The sequence below is a fragment of the Piliocolobus tephrosceles genome, chromosome 3 (assembly GCF_002776525.5).
Source record: "Piliocolobus tephrosceles isolate RC106 chromosome 3, ASM277652v3, whole genome shotgun sequence".
In the NCBI taxonomy this organism is placed as follows: domain Eukaryota; kingdom Metazoa; phylum Chordata; class Mammalia; order Primates; family Cercopithecidae; genus Piliocolobus; species Piliocolobus tephrosceles.
The window spans coordinates 138,823,525-138,851,068 of record NC_045436.1 but is presented as its reverse complement, the minus strand read 5'-3'; the positions used below and the strand labels follow the sequence as shown (position 1 = coordinate 138,851,068).

At 36.3% G+C, this 27,544-nt stretch overlaps 1 protein-coding gene across 3 annotated transcripts in view; it reads left to right on the top strand.

Annotated features, from left to right (window-relative positions):
- GABRB1 (gamma-aminobutyric acid type A receptor subunit beta1) overlaps positions 1-27,544 on the top strand; it is a 390,802-nt gene that overhangs the window by 132,494 nt on the left and 230,764 nt on the right. For all 3 annotated transcript variants that reach the window (XM_026455819.2, XM_026455821.1, XM_026455820.1), the window contains one exon: positions 3,231-3,451. In XM_026455819.2, coding sequence (XP_026311604.1) covers positions 3,231-3,451 — 221 coding nt within the window. The remainder of the gene's footprint in view (positions 1-3,230; positions 3,452-27,544) is intronic.

Here is a 27,544-nt window from a genome sequence, read left to right as displayed (position 1 = left end):
AAATTAAAATTGTATATATTTATTGTGTACAACATGATGTTTTCAAATATGTGTACATTGTAGAATGGTTAAATAAAGCTACTTAACCAATGTATTACTTCATATACTTCTCTTTTGTGGTAAAATTTACTCCTACCAGTTTTCAAGATAGTCCCTTATACTTTATGATCATATGTTTTCCCCATCGCATATTAAAACTTTATTGAAAATAATTGTGGAGTAAGGATTTTGCTGCAGTTTACATTGTGAGGAATCCTGTGTGGCACTCATAAGAATCTGGATGCTAATGAGGAATTGGTATAAGCTGACACATGTATTCCGTTGTTGATCATGCTGACTGCCATGGCTGACTGCCAAGGATTCTCCTGCCTTGGCCTCCCAAAGTGCTGGAATTACAAACATGATCCACAGTGCAAGGCCCCTAGTACTTTTAACCTGTTAGTTACCTTATACCTCTAAGTGCGAATTTTAATATATTCAAATGTAATCTCTTACAGGACATCCTACATGTTATCAAACCTTAGATGATAATGATAGTAAAATTCTTCTTCTGGCTTTCTTTATTTCACAGGATTATACACTCACCATGTATTTCCAGCAGTCTTGGAAAGACAAAAGCTTTCTTATTCACACTATGACTGTGGCTGATATTTAATTTTCTTATACTGGCTGAATTATAAACAAGAACCCAACACCAAGACTTAGAATTCATCACAATTGTTTATTTTCATGGCCAACAGAGTCCATCTGCCTACAAATTCTTTTATAAACATCTTTTTAAAAATAGAAATGCTCATGAAAATGAGCATACACACTCTAAGTATTTGGAAGTGTAACACTAATTTGTATATAGCAATTAAAAATTTTGAAGATAATTTATTTGTTTAGCATGTTATGGTTTCTAAAGTACCTTAACTTTAATTTTCTCAATTGATTCTCACAAAAAGCCAGTAAAATGCTATTTTTTCATTTTAGAAATAAGGCAAGTCAGGTGCGGTGGCTCACACTTGTAAGCCCAGCACTTTGGGAGGCTGAGGCCAGGGGAGCAGTTGAGGCCAGGGATTTGAGACCAGCCTGAGCAACACAGAAAGACCTGGTCTCAAAAAAACAAAAAGAAAAAAAGAAAAAAATATTAGCCAGGTGTGATAGTGCATGCCTGTAGTCCCAAGTACTTGAAAGGCTGAAAGATAGGATTATTTGAGCCCTGGAATCTGAGGCTGCTGTGAGCTAGGATGGCGCCACTACACTCCAGCCAGGATGGCCAAGTGAGACTGTCTTTAAAGGACAAGAAAAAAGAAAAAAAAAAAAAAAAAAAGAGGCATCTTAGGTACAAGAGATTATGTCAGTTACTCATAATTAGGCTTATACATGGTAGAGTTTAAAATCAAGCAGTTTTGTAATCTAAACCCATAATCTGCCCAATTCATTTTCCTCCAAAAAAATCACAATATTAAGAACTTGTAGATGATGCAAATGAGAATGGCAGTAACTGAGAAGAGGACTGTAGGTAGCCTGAGGGTTATTTTTGTTTTTTAATACGAAGGTAAGGTGGAAGGAGGTTTTATATCTTTAAAATGGATACTGTGGGACTAATAGTCAAATGTGAATATCCTTTTGCCATTGAACAAGAAAGAATGTCTTTAAATCATTGGAAAGCGGCTTCTGAATAAATAGTATAAATGTTCTTCAATATGGTTAAAAGACCCTGGAATTCATTGTGCAGAAAGAATATTGTTTTATATTTTAAGATTTTCAGAAATGCATAAATATCCATTTGGAAGTCTGGATGATGTGCAGTTTGCCCAGATGTTAGACATGATTCAAATCATTCTTTGTCCCCAGTGGTATATATAACAGTGGTAGTACATGAACACTGTGCAGGAGGTACACAGTGTATTCTTAATAGTCACTAAGGCATTCACAAAGTCACCATTGCCATATGAATGTCTTAGAAAAAGTGAACTTTCTGTTTTTATTGAGATTCATGTCAAAGACTTTCAGATTTTACTGCTGCTAATTTATTTTCCTTTAATGGACAATCATACTTTGCATTAATAGAGTTGTTAAAAACAGACAATAACTAATGTGCTAAGATCATTATCTGCAAGACCATTCCTTCCAGCAGCTTGAGCCGTTTATAGTGATCCCAATATTCCTGTCTCTAACTGCCAGGGGAAATCTAAGTAGAAAGAAAAAGTTCAGGGTGATGTCCTCTGTAATATCTTGTGAAAGTGAAGAAGCAAGCTTCAAGATCAATTCCAAATCTGAATTCACACCACTTCCTGAAATGAAACACAAATGTGGTAAGCGAGAAATGTTGAATAGTGCCACCACTGAGGTTAGTCTTCAGACCAAATAAACATCTCCATTTGTATGTGCCTCATAACTACTTTTCAGGACCCACCCATAGATAAGTTGTAATTCAAAGAAAAATCCAGATAAGGGCAAATTGATAACCTTTATGTGTTAAACAGAGTAGTGTTCATTCAAAAGAATTTGTGGTTTGAAAAACACCCTTTCCTTTTAAGTGCATTCAGTTTTAGTTATTATTTATGAGACATTCCTCTCCAAAACAGAACTATAATATAATATCCAGAGGTCAATGTTTGTGAACATAGATTCCTCTGTACAATTTCTCTTTATGACTTTACCCATGAAATCATTACCTTAACTTCAAACTTTAAAATTCAGTTACATCTATTTGCTCTATATTGGTGGAAATGTTTATATATACTTTCAAGTATAGTTCTAGTACTTTTATTATTTATTTAACTAATTATATATATTTTTAGAGACAAGGTCTTTCTCTGTCACCCAGGCTGGAGTACAGTGACATAATCCTGGCTTACTGCAACCTCTGTCTCCTGGGCACAAGAGATCCTGCTACATCAGCCTCCCAAGTAGCTGGTACTACAGGCATGCACCACCACACCCAATTAAATTTAAAAAAAATATTTTTTGTAGAGATGAGGTCTCATAACATTCCGCAGGCTGGTCTTGAACTCCTGGGCTCAAGGGATTCTCCTGCCTTGGCCTCCCAAAGTGCTGGAATTACAGACATGATCCACAGTGCAAGGCCCCTAGTACTTTTAACCTGTTAGTTACCTTATACCTCTAAGTGTGAATTTTAATATATTCAAATGTAATCTCTTACAGGACATCCTACATGTTATCAAACCTTAGATGATAATGATAGTAAAATTCTTCTTCTGGCTTTCTTTATTTCACAGGATTATACACTCACCATGTATTTCCAGCAGTCTTGGAAAGACAAAAGGCTTTCTTATTCTGGAATCCCACTAAATCTCACCCTAGACAACAGGGTAGCTGACCAACTCTGGGTACCAGACACCTACTTTCTGAATGACAAGAAATCATTTGTGCATGGGGTCACAGTGAAAAATCGAATGATTCGACTGCATCCTGATGGAACAGTTCTCTATGGACTCCGGTAAATGACTTTATGTTGCATGTTTTAATGTTGTTGTTGCTTTGTTTCATTTTCAACTTTTGGAAATGGGCAAAGGGAAGAGAAGCAAGAATATACAGATGAATATATAAATGGGGTGTCATATACTTATGAAGGCCTATTACTAACCCTCATGTAGTTAAGGGCTTATTACAAATTAATAGGCAACACATCAAAATTACCTACCAGTTTTACCAAAGAAATATCTGAACTGTAAACTGTTATTATAGGATATGTAAAGTGGTGGCTGTTTATTCTTTGGTGTCACCTTTAGTGATTCTTTTGAGAAACACATGAAACCTATATATTCACAATATCTCAAATTTTCCTGTTATTTCAGAGTATTCATAAGCTCCTTGAAAGCCTTCTATGTACCATGAATACTAAGCTGAAACTCCACTTACGGGTCAAAATATAACAATTAATGTCTTTAAATTCACCAATTCCCCAAAACAATATACAAGTGAAAACAATATATATCTATGATGAAATTTTTAGTGGTTGGTTATTTAGTTGATAGTTTTGGTCTTCATTTGCACAGTAAAATAATATCAGTTGTTCTTGGCAAAATGATCTTTGAAATTTGATAGCTTTGGTCTTCATTTGCACAGTAAAATAACATAGTTGTTCTTGGTAAAACAATCTTTGAAATTTTTCCACTCTTTCTGTACCCCAAGGACTTTCAACTTCAGTTAAAAATATCTAAGTTAAAAGTCTTTGGGAGAAATGGTAAAATAAATTAACAGTTCCCTTGAGTCTATTGATAGCTACAATAAAAAGACTACTAATCCAAGATTGGTGGTTAATTATTAGTTAATTGGTTCATATACTATAAATCAATTGTAATTTTTCTGTTACCAGTGTAACTTCCATCAGACATGCCCAATGTGTAAAGGGATGAGTTACCCTTCTAAATTATCCTGGGAGAGTAAATCCATGACTCAATTTAATAGGCTAATCAACCATGACATGTGTAAGTATATGGATTAGTAAAGAATATATAAAAAGTTGATTGGTTGAAAAAAAAGAGCAACTAGATTTTTTTTTGACAAGAAAGAATGTGGCTTACATTGTCAGATTACAGAGTCTCACTTCATGAATTTCCCAAATTACTGCCAGCATCTACCAGTGGGAATAACACAAAGGAAGGAAAATATTTGAGAATCATGAAGTTGAATACATTTCATTTTACAATTGGGAAAACTGAGACAGAAAAGGGAGAAGTACCTTATACAAGGGAATATTAAGGTAATGGCAGAACTGGGACTAAAATCCATGTATCCTGATTCCCATGCCTGTACTTTTCCACTCCATTGCCATTCAAGTGCACTTAAAAGTCAACTCTTATTTCCAAGTTGTACGCCACTGCTTGAATTCCTTCGGAGCAAACTCAGTTCTTTGTAGCTTGTTGTCTAGCAAACAGACAATGACCTTTCCAAAGAGAAACACAAACCATTCATCTATTATCTGTGCCCTGCTCTTTTTATGGAACCAATTTTCTCTGTAAGAGCCTCACAGTAGTTCTCATAACTTCCCTTTCTCTTCCTCTGTCTTTCCCACTTCCTCTTCCCTCACAGATTTGGTTTTCCTTTCCCTAGAAGTTATCAATACCCTGGAAAGGTCATAAGGTATAGCAGAGAAAGTATGACATCTACAGTCAGGGGACCGAGATTGGGCATAAACTCCACAATTTTCTGACTTCTTGACCTTGAACAAATTATGTAAACTTGTTAAGACTTAGTTTTTCAGTTGTATAGTAATGGGCTAATACTCCCTTACTCATTACTGGGACAATCTTATGAACTAATCAATATGACAATACATAGTAAGTCCTAAGTTATATTTCTCTAAAGTAGTTGTACCTTATATAGCCTTATTAGGTACTGGACAAACTGCATACCAAGGGTAGTTTTCTAACTCCCAGGGGTATCAGTGATTAAAATAGCAATAAAGTTGTTCAATTAAAAATACACTCGTTGAGTGCCTATTATGTGCCACACACTCACTATTTTGGCCCTGAGAATAACTTTCCAGAAGCTGAGTAGAAATTTTTCAGTGGACATAGAGCTGAAAACAATAGATACTGCAGACTCCGAGACTGCGGAGAAGGGGAGTGTGGCAAGTATTGAAAAACCACCTATTGAGTGCTATATTCATGATTTGGGTGATGGGTATAATAGAAGCCCAAACCTCAGAATCATGCAATATAGTCATGTTACAAACCTGCACATGTACCTCCTGAATCTAAAATCTGAAAGGAAGAAGAAAAAAAGAAATTTGTCCGTGGAATGCACTTGGGACTTTGAGTCAAGAGACTTGTGGCCTAACCAGCTGGTGCCCTTCAGTAAGCCATTTCATCTCCCTGGGCTTCAGATCCACCAACCTTAAAAAAAGTGATTGGATGAAACTATTCCTAAATTTCATACTGTATTAGTCTGTTTTCATATTGCTATAAAGATACTACCCAAGACTAGGTAATTTACAAACAAGAGAGGTTCAATTGACTCGCAGTTCTGCCTGGCTGGGGAGGTGTCAGGAAACTTACAACCATTGCAGAAGAGGAAGCAGACACGTCTTACATGGTGGCGGGTAAGAGAGAGAACACCAAAGGAGAGGAACCCCATCCTTACCAAAAAAACAATTCTCATGAGAATTCACTCACTATCACAAGAACATCATGGGGAAATCACACCCATCATCCTGTTACCTCCCACTGGGCCGTCCCTTGACACCTGGGGACTACAATTTGGATTACAATTCAAGATGAGATTTGGGTGGGGGACACAGAGACAAACTATATCACCTACTAAACCTAAATTCCGTTGCTTTGTGATCCTATATATTAGGGCATATTCATTTTAATTCCCCTGATGTAACATTTCCTAATCTAAGAAATGACAGTCTGAATTTTTCTAAGTAAGAAACTTTTAAAGAATATCTGTTATTGGTCACCTCCTAAGCACACATACTAGAATATCCTTATCATATAACATATTGGTATATTTATAGTTGTATTTATTTTAGGCATGAGTAATTAAGAGAATCAAACTTCTTGCCTTAATCCTTTCCATCAGTCCAGCTCATAGTCATCATGAATGGGTCCATATATTAATGAGTAGGTTTTAGCAATCATGGGATCAATGAGATTTTCTGAATGCACTGGAAAGCCTTTGGCTAGGTATTCCATAATCGTAACGGCATATCATTAATCAATTTTTTGCTATATTCAAACTCAGTAAGCTCAATATGAGATATTATAACTTATATGAAGCCAGAAGAATAGAGTCAGTTGTCTATTTTTGTGAACTATGTCAAATCAGATTTTTCACCAAAGGGATGGCACATAGTCCTGTAAACACCCTGAAATAATAGAATGGTGTCTGGTTAGGGACTGGAACTTCTAGAGGAACCAGGCTACTATGCAACAGATATTCGACCCTTGGGAGAGACTTCATTCCTTGTGCCTCTTGCCCTTGGGTCACCCTCCTGTGACAAAATGCGTTACACAAAAGAGTAACCCAGTAACCTCTATTACTTCCTTTTCCATTTAGATGGGGAATCTAAATAAAAAATGTCTATGATGTGCTGTAAGTTGTGTTAGGAGACCAGAACTTTAGTCCATGTGCCATGAGCCATTTAACTTGGTCCTCTCAGAACACATGATGTCATTTCCTTTCTTACTCAAAAGCAGAGACGATACAGTATCAGCTCCCTCTATGTCACTTAAAATTCTTCTGTTTTTCCTCCCTTCTTTCCACTTAACTTTAAGGAGGATTTTTCTCTTTTCTCTGAGACTAATCTCTCCACGTCTGCGTGTAATCTTCTTGGTGCACACTCTTTACAGACTTTGCTCCCCCATTTTACCTACCTCTTCAGCCCTTCCTCTCTGTTGACTCCCTGTCTTCAGTTTCTGCTTTGAGCACCAGTTTTCTCACAGCTTTGGTTTCCTCTACTGCCTCACTACACGTTACTCCTCTATCTCCAACAACATGGTTCCCATCCATACTACTTTCCCAAAACAGCTCTGCCAAAAATTACCAAAACCATCACTGCTTCTCAATATTAAAGACTCTTAAAGAATCTTGACTTGTCCGAATGCTGTAAGAGTAATGACTGACTCTGACTTCAGGACTTCCAAGACCCAGCACAATTTTTAAATTGTTCTTGTTCTTCTGTTTTTTGTTATTTCATTATTGACTCCACTTTTGCCACTTATTGAAAACTCTAAGGATTCTTCAAGATTTGATCAGTTTATTGAGTTTAACAGCTTTAAATATCTAAATTCCCAAACGATTGAGTTTCAAAAATTTCCAATTGCTCACTGAGCGTCTGTATTTGGATTGCCTGCCAGCTCCTCCTCACATGACCCCTAGTTCATATCATTTGATTTTCTCAAAACTGGGCCATCCTCCTTTCCCAAGTGTTAATGGAATTACCATCATCCCATTCAATAGACATAAACTTGAAGGCAACTGTAATTCCACATCTCTTTTGTCACTGAGATTTAATCTGTTGCTTCTATTCCACTCCATCTCAATCTCCTTCTCTATTTCCAAATCACTTCTATCACCTAAATTAACATCCTCACTATCTGTCACTTCCTGGCCCATTTCCTATCTCAATTTTTCTCATTACTGCCATCTTACTTTTCCTACAAAAAAAAAAAAAAAAAAAAAAAACAGTTTCCTCTTTCAGAAATCTAAGACCCTCTGCTTATTTCTGTAAACATATCTGAGGCATTTCAAACGTAAGTATGTTTCAAATACTTTATCCCATAAATATTTCATGGAATATACAGCTGACTCTGGAATAAAATGGATTGAACTGCATAAGTCCATTTACTGGAGGATTTTTTCTCAATAAAAGTTACACCGAATGTGCCTGCCTCTCCCTCCTCCCTTTCCACCTCCTCCCTGTCATCCACTTCTGCCACCCCTGAGACAGCAAGGACCCTTCTTGTTCCTCCTCTTCCTCAGCCTACTCAATGTGAAGACTATGAGGATGAAGACCTTTATGATGATCCATTTTGACTTAATAAATAGCAAATATATTTTCCCTTCCTTATGATTTTCTTTTTTTTCCCCTTAAGATTTTTTTTTTATTATTATACTTTATGTTCTAGGGTACATGTGCACACCATGCGAGTTTGTTACATATATATCCATGTGCCATGTTGGTGTGCTGCACCCATTAGCTTGTCGTTTACATTAGGTATATCTCCTAATGCTATCCCTCCCCCCACCCCTCTCCCCACAATAGGACCCGGTGTGTAATGTTTCCCTTCCTGTGTCCAAGTGATCTCATTGTTCAATTCCCACCTGAGTGAGAACATGCAGTGTTTGATTTTCTGTTCTTGTGATAGTTTGCTGAGAATGAAGGTTTCCAGCTGCATCAATGTCCCTACAAAGACACGAACTCATCCTTTTTCATGGCTGTGTGGTATTCCATGGTGTATATGTGCCACACTTTCTTAATCCAGTCTGTCATTGATGGACACTTGGGTTGATTCCAAGTCTTTGCTATTGTGAATAGTGCCACAATAAATATATGTGTGCATGTGTCTTTATAGCAGCATGATTTATAATCCTTTGGATTTTCGTAATCACATTTTATTTTATCTAGATTACTTTATTGTAAAAATAAAGTAAGACCTATAATGTAAATTTTATGTTTTTTTGCTATTTACATCATCAGTAAGGGTTTTTATTAGTAAGGTGTTATCAGTATGTTATTAATAGTTATGTTGTGAGAGAGTCCATAGTTATATGTGGATTTTTGATTTCATGAGGCGTGTAAGAGCCCTTAATCCCTATCTTGTTCAACAGTAATTATATTACAAGAATTATTTGTCATTTCTCTAAAATTCAAATATAACTGGGAAACCAGTATTTTATCTTCTAACCCTACAGCCCTACGGATGCCCTCCCTTCTCTGCCCCCATTCTTTCCCCCACCCCACCAGTTTTTCCCATCTTACTTTTGCTTCAAAGTCTCTCTCAAATTCCACTTTCTCCATGAGGACTTTCATGACCTTCCTAGCCAGGTGAAACTCTCTCTCATTTGATGCCTTACTACAATGTAATCTTATAAATTGAAATTCGTGACTCTCTTATGATGTTTTATCTTTCTGCAGTCATTTTCCACTGATGTACAGGATTGTGTATTTGTTGAAAATGTGAATTGTATTTCCTTAACCTTTGCATCCTCTCTCAAACCAAATAGATGCCCAATAAATGTTTGTAGAAATGAAATTAAAAACCGTAGGATGCAGTCACCTGATTCACAATAGTTGTCAGCTGCAACATTTTCTATATCTACATGATGGCTTTTAACCAAAGAGCAATTATCACTATTAACGGCCTCTTGTCCAAACATGATCCAGATGGTTGCATACACTTATTCTCTCCAAGGCCTAGCCATGTGGGTGCTGAAAGAGTGTGTTATCTTTCCCTGAAAATGGCAGGTGCAGAGCAATTTAATTCTGAGAAGACATTTAGTGGAGCATTTAACCTCCTTGAAAAAAAAAAAAAAAATGCCTTTTTAAATTTTTTGCCTTCTCCTCCTAGCCCATACAATTGCTTTTCTTTAAACGTTCCACAGTACTCCTTCCTTATTCTTTTACCAGATGTGAGCCCAGGGCCAGGTGGTTTTGAGGAATTAAGATGAATGTGTGCGAATGGCAAGTGGAATGAGGAGTGCTGTGGTTTGAATGTTTGTTTCCTCCAAAACTCATGTGGAAATGTAATTGCCACTGTGATAGTTTGGAGAGCAGAGATTTTTAAGAGGTGACTAGGTCATAAGGGCTCCATCCTTGTGAATGGACTAAAGCTTTTCATGGGAGTTGGTGTGACCCTTCTGGCATATGTGCTCTCTCTCCCCTGTGCACTTTCTCTCTCTCTTGCGCCCTCAATTTCCCCTTCTGCCATTCTATGATTCAGCAAGAAGGCCCCACCAGATGCAGCTCCCTAGGGAATCTCGGATTGCTCAGCCTCCAGAACTGGGAGCCAGAACATTTCTGTTTATTATAAATTACCCAGTTCGTGGTGTTCTGTTATAGCAACACAAAAATGGACTAAGATGGGAAGTGAAAAGCCTTCCATTCCAATACTGGTCCACATTAGGTCTCTGTACTAGTGTTGTTGAGTATGTATGTAGGTCTGTTATCATTGTAAGTATATACAAAGTAAGATGTGCATACAGTATCATTTTAACTAATATTAGTGTCAATTGTATCATGAAATTTAACCAAAACCCATGTAAATAAGTAATTGAAAATATATTATATAACAGACGCTACATATATTGTCATATGTAATCTTTACTACAACACTATGAGCTATGTACTACTATTAAGCTAATATTAAAGATTCCAACACTGGGAGATCTAAAGTAACTTTTACTGTCTCATAATTTGTTATTTCTTTACTTCTTAAAAGTAGGTCCCAAAGAGTACGCACATTGCGTTTGCCTGCTAAATTATTCACATCTCTTGTACTCTAGTTTCCTCTCTTCCCTTTTTAGCCCCCCTTGTAGATTATTTTTTGAAGAAACAATGTCATTTTTGTGATGATATTCCCTTGTTGTAAATGTCTTTCTCTATCTCCGTCTCCTATGTTAAGACTTGATCACGTTTAGATTACCTGCTTTCAGGGTTGTGTTTTGGCAAGACTGCTTCATAAGCAGTATAGGATAATTCTATGAAGGGACCCAAAATGCGTGACTGTCTTCTTTCATGATATGAAAATTGATGAGCAGATTCAGATATATTGACAGCGTGATCTATCCACTTCTATTAATTCTAATGTAATTGTATTACTTCGCTGGGGCTGTGCAACAAAGTACCACAAACTGGATAACTTAAACAGTAGAAAGTTATAGTCTCACAGTTCTGGAAGCTAGAAATAAAAAATCAGGGTGTTGGTAGAATTGGTTCATTTTGAAGGCTCTGAGGAGAAGGTCTCTTTCAGACTTCTCTTTTTGGTGCATAAATAACCATCTTCTCCCTGTGTCTCCACATAATCTTTCCTCTGTGTATATTTGTGCTTAAATTTCCCCCTTTTATAAGGACACCAGCCATCACCAGTCATATTGGATTAGGACCCACCCTAATGATCTCACTTTAACTTGATTACCCTTCTAAAGACTCTATTTTCAAATAAGGTATATTCTAAGTCACGGAGGTTTAGGACTTCCACGTATGAATTTGACGAGACACAATTCAAACCGTAATAGCAACTAATAACAATTTTCTAAACCTATTTAGCATTTGCAAAGCAGAGATATTCTATCACCTCTTCTTTATTTATGAACTATACTACTCTCTAAAGAAGAACTGAATTCGCTATTTGATTATCTTAAAGTAGAGTTTGTACAGTGAAAGCAGGATAAATGCTTGACTGCTTCCTCTTACTTAGCTGTTTTCTAAACAAGTTATTTTCCCTAAAATCTTCCCAATGTGACCACCAAAGATTGGTATTTTGTTGTTTCATATTCTTATATCTTCCTTTGTTTAAAAGGTACACACTATGCCAACCACTCTGTACCTTGCAAAGTGATTTTGCAAAGCCAGCATAAATGTGGGAGGCTTTTTTTTTTTTTTTTTTTTTTTTTTTTTGAGACGGAGTTTTGCTCTTGTTGCCCAAACTGGAGTGCAATGGCACGATCTTGGCTCATTGAAACCTCTGCCTCCCGGGTTCAAGTGATTCTCCTGCCTCAGCCTCCCAAGTAGCTGAGATTACACGCACGTGCCACCTCGCCCAGCTAATTTTTTTTGTTTTTTTGTATTTTTGTAGAAACAGGATTTCACCATGTTAGCTAGGATGGTCTTGAACTCCTAACCTCAGGTGATCCCCCCGCCTCAGCCTCCCAAAGTGCTGGAATTACAGGCGTGAGCCACCGTCCCTAGCCTTGAAAGCATTTTTAACCCAAGTCTTCCCACTCCAGAGTCTACACTCTTAGCCCCGGCACAAGGCATCTTACTGTCCCTGTACATCATTTCTAGGAAGACAGTGTCTATGTATGGTGATTTCACTGCTCACCATTACAGAAATGAAAATAACCAAAGAAGGTAGACAGCCTAAATGGGAGTAGCTCTGCCAAGTATGTGAGCTTTTAAAAAATGTATACAATCTTGGCCGGGCGCGGTGGCTCACGCCTGTAATCTCAGCACTTCGGGAGGCCGAGGCGGGCGGATCACGAGGTCAGGAGATCGAGACCATCCTGGCTAACACGGTGAAAACCCCATCTCTACTAAAAATACAAAAAAATTATCTGGGCGCGGTGGTGGGCGCCTGTAGTCCCAGCTACTCGGGAGGCTGAGGCAGGAGAATGGCGTGAACCTAGGAAGCGGAGCTTGCAGTGAGCCGAGATTGCTCCACCGCACTCCAGCCTGGGCGACAAAGTGAGACTCTGTCTCAAAAAAAAAAAAAAAAAAAAAAAAAAAAGAAAAGAAAAAAAAATGTATACAATCTTTTTGGCTTTTCTAACTCATACTAATGACTCTAAATTCCAAAGAGAAGCCATTCCGCTTCAGATTTTAGAAATGAGTCTAATGTTAACTAAAAACCTGTGGCCTGATGAGGATTTTGAGAACTCCTCTACCATATTTGTTTACCTGGCTCTACTTTGAATCGATTTTTTTATGTTCTTGGCAATGTCTGACCATGGATTGTGTGTGAGAATAAAATCAATGGCTATACTTACTGAATATAAAAGAAAGATAGAGTTTTTCACTATTCCTTGGAGAATCATCTCATCTTGCCTTGGTCTTCAATGATAAAGCAAAATAAAAATTAGAGGCAATTATCTACACACACACACACACACACACACACACACACACACACACATGCACACACACATCATTGATTTTTAAAGCAGTTTTGGGGGTCCTAAATATTTAACATTAGCTCCTGTATTGATTATCCACACTGAAAGAAATTGTTTCTCTCTTCTACAAACTTTCCCTGTAGAGAAGCAATTCTGATTACATTCAAAAGTCCTGGGCAGATCTCACAAGGCTTACTGTGAGATATGCTAGGTAAAAATACTGTGCAGTTGATTGCAGGGAATAAATATGAGAGTTGATGTAGTATTTGCAGAGGAAGCTTGGCTGTTATTGACAAATGCATCTTGTTAAGGGAAAGAAATCTGCTCTTTCAAATGGAAGAGAGAAACAGCAGACCATACATAAAGAATAGGTAACTCAGTTTGTTAGAAAGAATGCCTGGAGACTTTACAATTCCCACTAAAGGACACAGTGTTGACATTCCCCTCACAGTTTAGTTGGCATGTATTTTAGAGTTTCATCACTGGAGTACAGAGAAAGCTATTCAAAATGTTCTCCAGTGAAAGAGCTGCTATTTTTGCCTCTCAAAGTTTTTATTTTGATGTTCTTTATTCATTTATCTACATGGAAAACTTTATAATTAAATGATATTAGTAAAGATATCTTTTTTGGTATATATGGCATTGTAACTAAGTAAAACATTAAATGAGCAATTGAAATAATCATGCAGTTATTACAGCTATTGTGTGAGTATGTTATTTGTGGATGTTTCATTGTGATTATACCTTCTTAATTAAATTAATGTACAAACTGTAACCAAAAACATAAGAGTTACCTCTCCCCAAATTCTTGACCTTGATTGTGTGCCTTGTGGAGGAATATCAAATGTCAATTCTCAAGAAAAAAGAAAAGACTTAGATAAAGAATGTAAGAAAAAATGGAAGGAAGGGAAAAGAAAAGAAAAACAAATATCTTAGAAATGTTATGAATTTTACATCTTAGTTATATTGTTAGAAATGACACCACTTCCTGAGAAGATGTATCAGATTTTGGCAACAATTTATGAAATTTTTCAAGTAGTCTTCTGCAGGACTCTCATCTTATTTCATTAAACTATCATTTCAAATTTAGTATTTTGGTACCACTTCCATGATTTTTGCCATAACTGTACATCATTTAAAAACATTAACTTGTTTGTTATTTATGTATGTATTGGTATGCATACATGTATAAATTCATATATATTTTTAAAGAAAACTTTCATTAGCCTTCTGTTTATGGGAAATCATTATTTTTAAATATATATTAAAATACATCTAAGCAACACATTTTATTAAAATTAAAAAATTTGTATTCATGTTCCATTTACAATGATAGTTCCTCATTTATAGAATTGAGATAATACTATTGCCTATGTAACACATGTTGCTTACATCATCATTATCAATATAAAAGCCTAAGTTTTCCTAATAAACTTTTTGAGCACGATGTTAAAGCTAGGTTTCCTTCAATCAGTGGTATGTATCCCAGATTGTGAAATAGTCATCCAGAAGCCACCATTTGGCTGTGTTGCAATTCAACTTCTATTTTATGTATCAAAGAGTGTTTCTTAAGCTTAAAATTCCACTGTGGTTTGTATATCAAATATAATAATAAATCTGGTATGTCATTTCTTATTTTCAAGTGTTATGGCATTATAACACTCTAGATAGAGAGGCATCCTATTTTGTATCCATGTAACATGCTGTTTATGGATTATGCAGCATCCCATCATCATTATGGAAGCAGTACTTTAGACTAAAACATAAATGTCACAGAGGATTTCTGGAATGAGACGTACCATGAAAATACAATAAACATATTTTTAAGGCTAGAGCTTTTAGCAAAATATTGGCTTATTTTTGTATATCAATCTAAGTAATCTGATTGAATTTAATAGGATATATTTATAGTAAGCTTAATATTGCTTTGTTACATGTAAAAAAGTAATGGAACAATGAGTACCATATTTGCTGGAAGTAGTGCCTCATCCTCTTGAGTGGTTCAACTCACAAAACACATTTTAAGAAGAAAATAGTCTTTGCCTAAGTAACTCTTTTTTTCTTTACCCCTGCTTGTAAACTGTGAGTGTTGCTCACTCAGTGGAGCATGCTTTGGCCTTTCCAGCACATGCAGTTATATTAAATAAGCAGCTTTGTTTAATGGATTAGGCCTTGCAATTCTGTATCTTCTAATAGAAACGGAGTTTCGCCACATTGGCCAGGCTGGTCTTGAGCTCCCGACCTCAGGTGATCCACCCACCTCGGCCACCCAAAGCGCAGATTTATCTTTTCGAAATCTTTTTTCTTCTTTTTAATAAAGACAGGAATAGAGCTATCAGGATAGAGCCCACCTGTAACAAAACCACAAAGAACTGGAGCTGAGAGAACTGACTGGTCCATTTTCTTCTATTTGCAAAGTAGTGGTAACCACTTCAAGATAGTAACAATAACAAAAATTCAAGTAAATTCTGTTTTTTTATTAAATTCCCAAATTCTTACTCCTTTTTAAATAAAGTTGTATAAAGTTGCTTAAAGCAGAGTTGTTTGTTCTTTTTAAACACCAAAGGATTACTGAAGACAGAACTTACTTGTTCTACAATACAAACAACTATCTACTTTGAATATTTAGATGATTAAACTTCAGTAACTAAAGTGGAATCTGAGGATTAATGAGTGCCACTTAACGTGTTATTACCATATATATGTTATTTACATGTTTCTGCCTTTTCAACTAAAGTATGGACAATACTAGGACAAAGGAATTTCATCTCTTTTGGTTCAAGAATATCTTATTTTCCAACACAACAGGCACAGGGCCTGACAACTTTTTAACATTTTGTGAAAATATTTAAGACATGGAACACAAGACTTAAGGGCACAAAAATGGAAAACTGATATCAAAATTAGAATTATTTATTAAATGCCTCCAAATGTGACATGATATCTACAAGTCACTTCCAGATTTTAAAAAATCACAAAACTCAAAATTATAAGTTATTTCAAAAGTGTTATCTGCTGCATTTGCTCAGAAGTGCCTCAGGCCCAAAAATGGTTCCCAAAGACCTCACCCATGCTTCGTTTATTTGAGTTTTCTACCTGTTCTTGTGCCCCTGTTCTCTCTTCTTCCTGTTGTATCCTACACATCATTAGCCGATGTACTTTTCTAAAGCACAATTTCATCACACTGCTCTCCTGCTCAGAAACAGATTGATTCTGCATTATCCACCACATCAAGTTGAAATTCCTCTCCAGACTTGACACTTCTCAATTAAATCTATCCTTGTTACATAGTCTCAAACATAGTCTCTGATTTTGCCTAACCATGAAACTTTATATCACAGCTATCGTTTTTCCTTCACTTTCCTTAATTACTAATCAGATTTTTAATTCCAAGTCTCTGTTCAATTGTTCCCTTTTTTGGTTTTTTGAAAGAGTGACACGGTACTTCACTCTGTTGCCCAGCTGGAGTTCAGTGGTGCGATCACAGCTCACTGCAACCTCAACCTCCCAGGCTTAAGCAATATGCCTCCTCAGCCTTTCAAGTAGCTGGCACCACAGGCGCATGCCCAGCTAATTTTTTGTGTCATCATTTATTTTTTGTAGAGATGTGTTCTTCCTATATTGCCCTGCACTGTATGTTTCCTCCCTTCCTTCCCTACCTCCCTCTCTCCCTCCCTCCCTCCTTCCCTCCCCTCCCTCCCTCCCTCCTCTTTCCTTCCTTCCTTTCTTCCTTCCTTTCATTTCTCCCTTCCTCTCTTCCTTCTTCTCTCTTCCTTCTTCCTTCCTTCCTCCCTCCTTCCCTCCCTCCCTTCTTTCCTTTCTCCCTCCCTCCTTCCCTCACTCTCTTTTTTCCTTCCTTCCGTCCTTCTTTCCTTCCTTCCTTCCTTTGTCTTCCTTCCCCTTCTTTCCTTCCTTTCTTCCTTCCTCTCTTTTTTCCTCTTTCTTTCTTCTCTCTTTCTCTCTCTCTCTTCTTCCTTCCTTCCTTCCTTCCTTCCTTCCTTCCTTCCTCTTTCTTTCTTTCTTTCTTTCTTTCTTTCTTTCTTTCTTTCTTTCTTTCTTTCTTTCTTTCTTTCTTTCTTTCTTTCTTTCTTTCTTTCTTTCCCTCCTTCCTTCCTTCCTTCCTTCCTTCATTCCTTCCTTCCTTCTTTCTTTCTTTTTTCTCTCCTTCATTCTTTCCTTCTGCCTATATTGCCCAGGCTGGTCTAAAACGCCTGGCCTCAAGCAACCCTCCCTTCTGGGCCTTGCAGTGTTGGGATTACAGGTGTACCCACCGCACCCAGCTTTGCTTTGTTTCTTTTTAACTGAACAATAAATATTTTTCATTTTCCTTTTAACTGTACACTGCTTATCTTCCATCTTCTACAACTACTTCAACTCTTATAGACCCCCTCCTCACAGTTCTGTAGAAATTGGAAATCTTACCATATAACATGTAATTATAAAATGTTGAATTAGGTATTGTTTCATATGTATTAGTCTTACCTCTTTAAAAATAGTTTAAAGATGATCCCCAATTTACAATCATTTGACTTAGATGATTTGTTTTTTACTTGATGATAGGTTTATTGGGGGTATTAAATGCATTTTTAACTCAAGGTATTTTTCACTTACTGTGGGTTTATCGAGACATATTGCCATCACAAGTTGAGACACATCTGTCATCTTTTTGTGTTGTTCTTAGGATTTTTGCTGGGTAGGGTATTTCAAAGGCTCCTGCTTGGCATATTCAGTTATCAGTTGCCAGTGCCCTGCACTATAGTCTTCCTCCCTCCCTCCCGCCCTCCCTCTCTCCCCTCTCTGCCTCCCTTCCTTCTTTCCTTCCTTCCTCTTTCTTCTTTCCCCTTCTTTCCTTCCTTCCTTCTTTTCTTCCTTCCTTTTGCCATTCCTCCCTTCCTTCCGCTCTTCCTTCTTCCTCCCTCCCTCCCTCCCTCCCTCCTTCCCTCCCTCCCTCCTTCCCTCCCTCCCTCCTTCCCTCCCTCCTTCCCTCCCTCCCTTCTTTCCTTCCTTCCTCTTTCTTCTTTCCCCTTCTTTCCTTCCTTTCTTCATTCCTCTTTTTTCTTTCTTTCTCTTTTCTTTTCCTTCCTTCCTTCCTTCCTTCCTTCCTTCCTTCCTTCCTTCCTTCCTTCCTTCTTCTTTCTAATGGAAATGAGGTCTTCCTATGTTGCTCTGGCTTGTCTCAAACTCCTGGCCTCAAGCAATCCTCTGCCTTGGCCTCCCCAAATGCTGGGATTACAAGCATGAATCACCTTCCCCAGCCCTGTAATCTTTTTTAAGAGTATGTTCCTTGTATTTCTTTTCCCCACAATGTGCATTTCCCCACAATGCACACTGAAGATTGTCTCTCTCAGATCTTTTTATCTTCAAAGCCACAGATCATAGTTAGCACATCTTAAGCAAATGGTAAGTGGTTATTTATTTATTTTTAAATCTCAACTTAGAAAGTGACTGCTCTTAACAGTATCTCCCTGATGGCTTTGGCTTTTATGTAGTCAGGTTTACTAAGTTTTAAGGAGAAAGTTAACCCCTTATATGAAAATGGAACTTTATATGAAAATAAAATCACTTGCATGAAAATGATTAATTCTAATGCTTAAGGTTCTTCAATAGCCCATGAGTAGGGGATTTCCTCCTAAGAGTATAAATTGCGTAGAGATATGAGAAATATATGCACATTATCATGGATAATACTTTTCCACTGTGGGCCAACCTACAGATACACACGTGAATGTTTTCTCTTCACAATATTGCCCTCATAAAGCTATATGCTTAGTCTGTCAAAACTGCTGCATTTAAAATATGTTCACAGCCTTGCTGTAGAAATTCCCTTTGAACTCTTGGCCACTTGTTTAAATATTCAAGGTGGAGAAAATTGCTACACTGAAGGTGATTATTGGAAATAAGTAAGAGTGGAAAAATAACTTAATGAAAAACATTTTTAGTCAAAAATTAGGTGCAGAACTTATACACACTAATTTTTCTTGTATTGTTCATAAAATAACTATCAATACATTTCTAAATGAAAGCTGAAAATACTTTTAGCAAAGGGAGCACACAAATGAATTCTTTTGTGCCTCCTCAACGGGACCATATTGACCAGTCCAAATGTATTTGTGTATATTGTACCCATTACTTAGTTCAGATGGTGTATTATGAACGGAGCAGAGTCAGAAAACAGAACTATTCAACTTCTATCTGATAGATAAGAATTACATTTCATGTAGAATGGTTAAGGCAAGCATGATTTAGAATTTATTAAAACAAAGATAATTAACACATTATAGAAGGACACAGTTATTCAGAGAGGTAGAAATTAGTGCACTGGTTGATTTGCTCATAGTTTAGATGTGGGTTGTGAAAAAATTAGAGTAGTCAGTATGTTTATAAGGTTTTTGACCCAAGGAACTGAAAGAACAGACTTGAGGAAAACTGTAGACAAAATACTTCTGGAGATAAGCTAAAGATCTCTGTTTTGGGAATGTTATTTTTGAAATGCTTGTAGACGTGTAAGTGGAGAGGTTGACTGGCAGTTGCAGAAGCTTGAGGTCCAAGAAGGAGATCTAGATTTGAAGTAATTAGTATATAATGGCCTTGGTGACTGTATTATTTCATCAAGGAAGAGAGCATAGATAAAATGGAGATGAGGTCTAACGTCAAGAAAAAGGAGAAGTATTTCAACGTTTAGAGTTAGGAAGAAAAGGCAGAATTAACAAAAGAAGCCAAAAATGGAAGCTTAGCTTTGGACCATTCATTCACCATAATAGCAGAGATGGAAAGGCTCCAAGTACAAACTCAAAGAGATGGGTCCATGTGGTGGTAACATATAATCATCGCAATGGCTTCTTAAGACAGATAGTCACATTTTATTCCTTCTAAAATGAAGAAACTGAGGCAGAAACAAGTAACTTGCTTAAGATCTGATAGCTGGAAAGTGACTGAGTCTAAATTTGGAACCAGTCATCTGATTTCATGGCCCACATGCAACCACTATTGTAATAGAAATATAAGTTCAGCACAAGGTCAGGTCTCACGTACTGTTTTCTCAGTCCTGGGTAACACATTTTAAGAACAGCATTGACAATCCAGAGGACACTGAGAACACAACTGAAATGGCAAAGGACTTGGAACTCTGTCCATATGCAGCAGAGATAATGAAACACTGAAGATTGTCTCTCTCAGATCTTTTTATCTTCAAAGCCACAGATCAGATGGAATATAGTTGCTTGTGTTAAATAATGTAAGAATAAAATAACTATAGTTTTAAATAATATTTGAGAAAACTGAGGGTAAATGTGGGCAGAACTAGAGAAGAGGGGCCTGAAAAAGAGCCTAGCTAGTAGAGAAATATGACTCACCTGAAAGTTTTGAAAGTCTATCATTTCAAAGAAAGCTTAGACTTATACTGTGCTGCTTCCAACAGAAGATCAGTGACGAACATATGGAAACTTCAAAGAATATGTTAGTTCTACTTGCTTACCTTAGTGACCCTAATGTGAAAAAGGTTCACTCATAAGAAATTTATTACATAACTATCAAAAAATGGAACTAATGCCTTGTTACTAGTGTCTCTCCAGAGGTAGGTAACCTGGTAAAAAGAAAGAACTTCAGCTTTGGAATCAAATAAACCAGTTCCATTATTTATGGTAGAATGACCTAAAACTGAGTCCTCAACTTCTCTGAGCCTCAGTTTCCTCACTTATAAAATGCCTGTAACAATATCCATCTTTCAAATTCCTATAAGAACTATTATGTGTGAAACTAGAACAGTGTTTTCGTTTTTTGTTTTTTTTCATGTTTTTGTTTGTTTTTTCTCATTCCAACCTCTCCATCACTAGGAATGTTTGTTAAACTCTGTTTAGGCTAGTACAGGTACATATCTGGAATGCTGCAAAAAAAGATTTGGATTCCAAGTGTGAGGCTGATTAAATGGATTAGGATGTATACTATAACTCCATGTTACTGTAGAACTAAGATTAAAAGGATGGATGTTGGTGGAAGCCAGTCTTTGGAGATGATTACTTAACTCTCCAGTATGTCAGTTTTATGACCTTGGACACAACCACCTGTGTATGCCACAGTTTCTTCAATATGATCATCATAGTACCAAAAAGGCATACTCATTGAGATCACTAAATGAGAAAATACATTTGGAATGAGTAGCAAAGTGCCTGTCATCTAATGAACACTCAATGAATGGGAACTATTTCTATTCTTAGAAATTGTTCTCTGGGTTAAGAGCCTATCTCTTTAATGTGTTGTTCCACTTCCTGGGGGGGTTCTGTTACTTTCAAAATTAAATGGAAGGCTCTTTCATGGTCCTTATAGAATCCTTTGGATTGCGTTTGGTGATATCTGCTCCTGTCCCTTAGAATCTCTCCAGGTGTGTTCAAACTGGACAATGAAGAGGAATTTCATTCTTTTCTATGTGCTGAGATTTTTGTCATTGGATTAGTGGAGCTAAAGAAGAATAAAGCCATTATCTTGGTGGAGGAAACTGTGTTATTGCTCATTATTTTCAAGTATTATGTACTTTGGTCTTTTATGTCACAGAATAATTCTGTACCAAAGAAGCTGTGTGTGCTGAAAATATAAAGAGTCATTTTTATTCACCCCATATAAAAAGGGCAACGAGGAATGCCATTTTTAGAAAAGATAAGGAATCTTTGGAGATCAGCCTTCTTTCTTTCTTTTTACTAGAAACACACATGCCAAATGGATGCCAAGAGCTTTATTTCTTGCTAAGAAGCTTAAGAAAATTAGGAACAATGGTTGAATGTAGCATTTATGGTTGAATGTAGAGAAAATACAGTATAATGAGTCGCTTTTTTCCAGGTTCCAATTTCATGTTCTGTTTTTATCTCCATCGTTATTAGCAAGAAATGTAACATGTTACTACTGCATGGCTACAAAAATAATGGGTCACACTTTTTTATATATACTTTAAGTTCTGGGATACGTGTGCAGAATATGTAGGTTTGTTACATAGGTATACACGTGCCCTGGTGGTTTGCTGCACCCATCAACCGGTCATCTACATTAGATATTTCTCTTAAAGTTAGCTCTCCCCTAACCCCTCACCCCCTGACAAACCCCAGTGTGTGTGATGCTCCCCTCCCTGTGTTCATGTGCTCTCATTGTTCAATTCCCACTTCTGAGTGAGAATATGTGATGTTTGGTTTTCTGTTCTTGTGTTAGTTTACTGAGAATGATGGTTTTCAGCTTCATCCATGTCCCTGCAAAGGACATAAACTCATCCTTTTTACGGCTGCATAGTATTCCATAGTGTATATGTACCACATTTTCTTTATCCAGTCTATCATTGATGGGCATAGTTCAAACATTGTGGAAGGCAGTGTGGTGATTCCTCAAGGATCTAGAACCAGAAATACCATTTGAACCAAAAATGCCATTACTGGTTATATACCCAAGGATTATAAATCATTCTACTGTAAAGACACATATGTTTATTACAGCATTGTTCACAATAGCAAAGACTTGGAACCAACCCAAATGGGTTTAAGTCATTTACTTTTACCAACATACGTGTTTTACTTGTTTTCAATGTCTTTGAAGACAGAAAATAAAATAATAGCAAAATAATTTTCCTATATAGTATGTTTTCAAAAAGTAGACAACTATGCTCTGTTAGATAGTCATGGTGCTAAATAGGACCATATCTCAATTACTTCAGGATCTGAAACAGTGCTGGAGAAACCTTCCTCTCCTGACCTTCAGCATCTGTAAGGACAAATTTGGGAAGAGATGCTCAAATGCTCACTAACCTGTGCCTTGACTCTATGTTCTGGTTTTCTTCCCTTTCTTAACTCTATTAGTGAAATTAAAATTAGCTTTGAAATCAAGTAAGCCTAGACTCCAAATTACTATTGTTAGGATTTTAATATTCATCCATTAAGATAAGATTATGCTATTTAGGAGGCTGAGGCAGTAGGATTGCTTGAGCTCAGGAGTTCCAGACTAGCCTGGGCAACATGGCCAAACCGAGTCTCAAAGAAGAAAAAAATTAAGAAGATGTCAATCTCTTTGAACAGATACGCAAAATAGTAGCACAGTAACACAGGCACAAGTCACAATCTTTTTTTCATTTTTTTTCTGCCTAAAACTTCTTATGCAAAAAAGAGACACCCTGATACAGAAGATGCTCAAATTTTTTATAATCACAGATCCTATTCACATAGTGGAAGAGAATCATTCCAGAAAACTCTATTCCAAAGTAAATTTGTACAGTGCACACTCTGTTTCCCATTGACTTACTTTGGTGGAAATATTTATTCTTCAATATAATGAGTCATATTAAGACAGAGGCAACACATTAAAATGTTATATGCTTCAATGAGAAAAATATTTCTGATAAAAAAACATTAATGTTAAAAATAAAAATATCACAAGGTACTGACATCACAAGACAAAAATAATACTGAGTTTCCTATGAAATGGAAAGTAAAAATTTGCTGATATTGTTCCTGCTGAAGAGAAGGAAAGCCTCCAAAGACTTAGTTATTTGGATGCTTTTAAAATTATTTTTGAATCAACTTAATATTTATAAATTTGTTACCAAATTTCTTTACATTTTAAAATATTTATCTCATTTTGTACTTTCTAATATCTTTCTAAATGTAGTACTAAGTCCTGTATAGTTTTGAATGGGAATTAATAGCTATTGCAATAATAGCTACTAGTTTTGAAAGCTATTTACTGCCAAGCACAATTATAATTTCATTTAATACATCAGAAAACGTCTTTACTTGATTTAGATTAATTAATGAAGTTTTCACAGGTGATAGAATTGTACTTTCTAAGATATTTTTATGGAGAACTTTGGCAGTTCATTTTCACTATCTTTTGAATTAAGATTAACAATAATGAAAAATGCTTTCTATTGTACTTTAGAATGTTCTCTCTATTATTGATTCTGTACTTGATTGCATTATAATGTGCTTTGGGTGTATGGGGCTTTGAGTGATTTTTTTTAAAAGCCTGCTCACCACTCTGGGATATTGTATTAAAATTAAAGACTCAGATACTTTATTAATTATGGCAAGATCTTGGCTATCATATCTCCAAATATTGGTTTATCACCATTTTCTCTATACTTTCCTTTTATAGCTCCTACTAGTCTTATGTTGGAGCTTCTGGATGAGTTCATTTATGTTTCTTAATATTTCTATTAATATATGTCTTTTTCCTTTTTTGAACTGAATCCTAGGCATTTCCTCAACTAAATGTTTGTTTTAGTTCAGGTTTCAGTTATATCTGTTATTCCAGTTGGCTCATCATTTGAACTTTTATTTTAATTGCCATATTTTTTATTTACATGTTTTAATGGGTTCATTTTACAACCACCTAAATAGTTTTAATTACTCTACTTAAGCTTTTTACTCTTTAATCTGTTTGGAAATGTTAATTATATGTAAACCAAAGTCCTTTCAGATTGCAATAGAGCTAAGTAACAAAGAATGTAGACACTGGAGTTGGATGCCTGAGTTCTAATTCTGGTTCCATCATTAGGTACCTCTTTGCTCATGTGTAATTATTTAATCTTCTTTCACTTTTCTCATCCATAAGAGGGAAAAAGTAGTAGTGCCTATCGCATACGGTTGTAAGGGCAATGATGAGAAATAATTGCAAAACATTTAGTACCATACCTGGTGCATAATTTGTGCTGATAAATAGCTGCTATTGTTGTAATTATTAGGATTCTGATTTAGGATTCTGATTATTATTTCCTCAACGGCAAGATTTAATGATATTTGTTTTATCTGTGTGTTTGCTAAATTTTGCTCATTAAATCATCTTCCCCAGGAGAATTTTCCTGCAAGCATCATGGGTTGTAATCACCTCATAATAGAGCAGGTTTTTGGAAGATTCAGCCCCAAGCTTCTGGCAGGCAGTGGCCATATTCATGTCTTGCTCAAGGACAGTTAGTTAAGGGATCCAACTGTGTTTGGATGGCCAATATTCTAGTCTTTTCCTTGACTCTGCAGTATGGTGTAGTTTTGTGGCCCCAACCAGAGCAGCAACTTAACACAGACACAGATCTTGGAAATACAGAAGACGTAACCTGATCCCCTGTTTTTGCTTAGATCCTATGACTAGAGGCACTGATAACTTTGTACCCAAAAGTGGATGACCTTGTCCTGTTGGAGGTTAAAAGGATTTGTTCATGACAGCGTGAGAGCCATTTCCTGAGATATCTCAGAAAATCGTGAGAGAAATTTCTGGGAATTTGGGGGGAAGTGAAAACCCTGGTATACTATTGAATACTATTAATGTGATGCTTTTAAATTCAAGATAATATGATGCAGTAGATTCATGGTTTCACACTGCAGAAAACAAGGTATGACATTCAGATTTTCAACTAAAGAGTAAAAAATATTTTATTTTTTAATTGATGAGCAAATGATCCATTAGAATCTCATGTTTACCAAGTGGTAGATCTTCCTTGATATTTAGAAGAGATTTTGCTTTTTAAGTGCATACGGAATATTATTTGACTCAGAAGATAAAATCTTATTCCACAGCACAGTGAATAGATTTATTGTGGAATTTTGTTATAATTATTCTGGTCCTTCTCTCAGAGTTTTTCTGTTACTGTTTGTACGTAATACCAAGGTTGATGCAAAATGTTAACTTACTTCTTCTCATCCACAATCTCTCTGCTGACAAAGTTCAAATCAGACAAAAAAGGGTGACTAAATAATGGCAATTAAAGCAAGGTAATAAGTTGTGTGAATAGTTAAAAAAAATTTAATTACATACTTAAGAATGAACCTCTTTGTCAGTGTTATAACAGGGAAAACAGTGCAGAGATTTTTATGCAGTGCTTTTACAAGTTAAACCTCAAGACACAAAGCAAGCCAGACACATAAATTCCAAAGGAACTAGAATTTTTAGCCACATTTGAAGATTCATATATGCCAATTGTTTATTTATTCATTTATTTGGGCTCTTTCTTTAGCTGTAAAAATTACAGATTTCCTGTGTACTGATTATTCTCCCAAGTAGACCAATGTTACTGTTCCTGGTAGGTGTAAAAGTTATTGTAAAAAATACTGTTACTGGTATTTGTCAAAGTTTAGGTTACACTGATGACTGTAGTTCATTCGTTAGGGTGTTTTGTTTAAGGAGATAAACACATGATGAGATATTAAAGAGTGAGGTAATAGCAATGTCATGTTTCACTGATGTCTCTATGAGCCACAAGTATTTCAGGGGTATCTGATGTGGTGAGAGAACTGCTAATATTTAAGAGAGTGGTATAGATAGATAAGATGATATATTATCAGCTCTTCCACCACATATATATGAATTGATTATATGCCATCTTATCTGTGTGCATATATATATAGACACACACACACACATATATTCCACCACTCATATAAATACACATTTACTGGTTCAGCACATTTACTTTTAAACTTAGTTCTCCTTTCTTGATTCATATTTGATACTTCCGTGCTTACTTTAAGATAGCCAACATCCTTCTGTCTTCTGGACCATGACCTATTTATTCATTTTTTCCATAGAGTTCCCACCTTCTACCAAACTCTTGACATGGAATGTCATATAAATACCTTCTTTTCCTTCCCAATTGTTAATTCCAAGCTATTAAATTACTCCCCTCTTTTTACATCTGTCAATATCACCTCTCAATCCCTGCTGGCGTTGTCTTATATCCACATGAACTCATGGCTACCTTCCTATACAACTCACATAACTCAGTTTTGCTTTTTAGTTCTATTCCACCTTGGGGTCAGTGGCTTCTACATTCAAATAGAAACTAACCATAGACCGCTTAGTTTCATTGACCTCCAGCTTCATTCATGTCAAAAACATGCTGGAAAGTCTATACTTGGAATATTTGCTTTTTTACTTTAATCTCTTCACCCAGTTAGTCCTCCACAAGCCCTCGATTGGAAGTTCTTCACTGTTACTCCTGTTCTTGATCTCTTTCTAATTTATCTACATTTGAGTCCTGTTCACTCAGGATGCCATGATTGGCTATTATAAAGTAATTCTCACCGTAAATTAAAACCTTTTACCACCTCTAAAGGCCAGTGGCCACACCTGGTCACTCTATAATCTGCTTCTTTTGTTTCCATTTCTGGACATCAGAACAGTATTGAAGGAAATCATTCTTTCTGTCTATAACACTGCCAGTCTGCCAAAACAGGCAACGCTTTATTCATTAGTTATCTCATAACCGTTAACACCCAATGACCTTTGAACT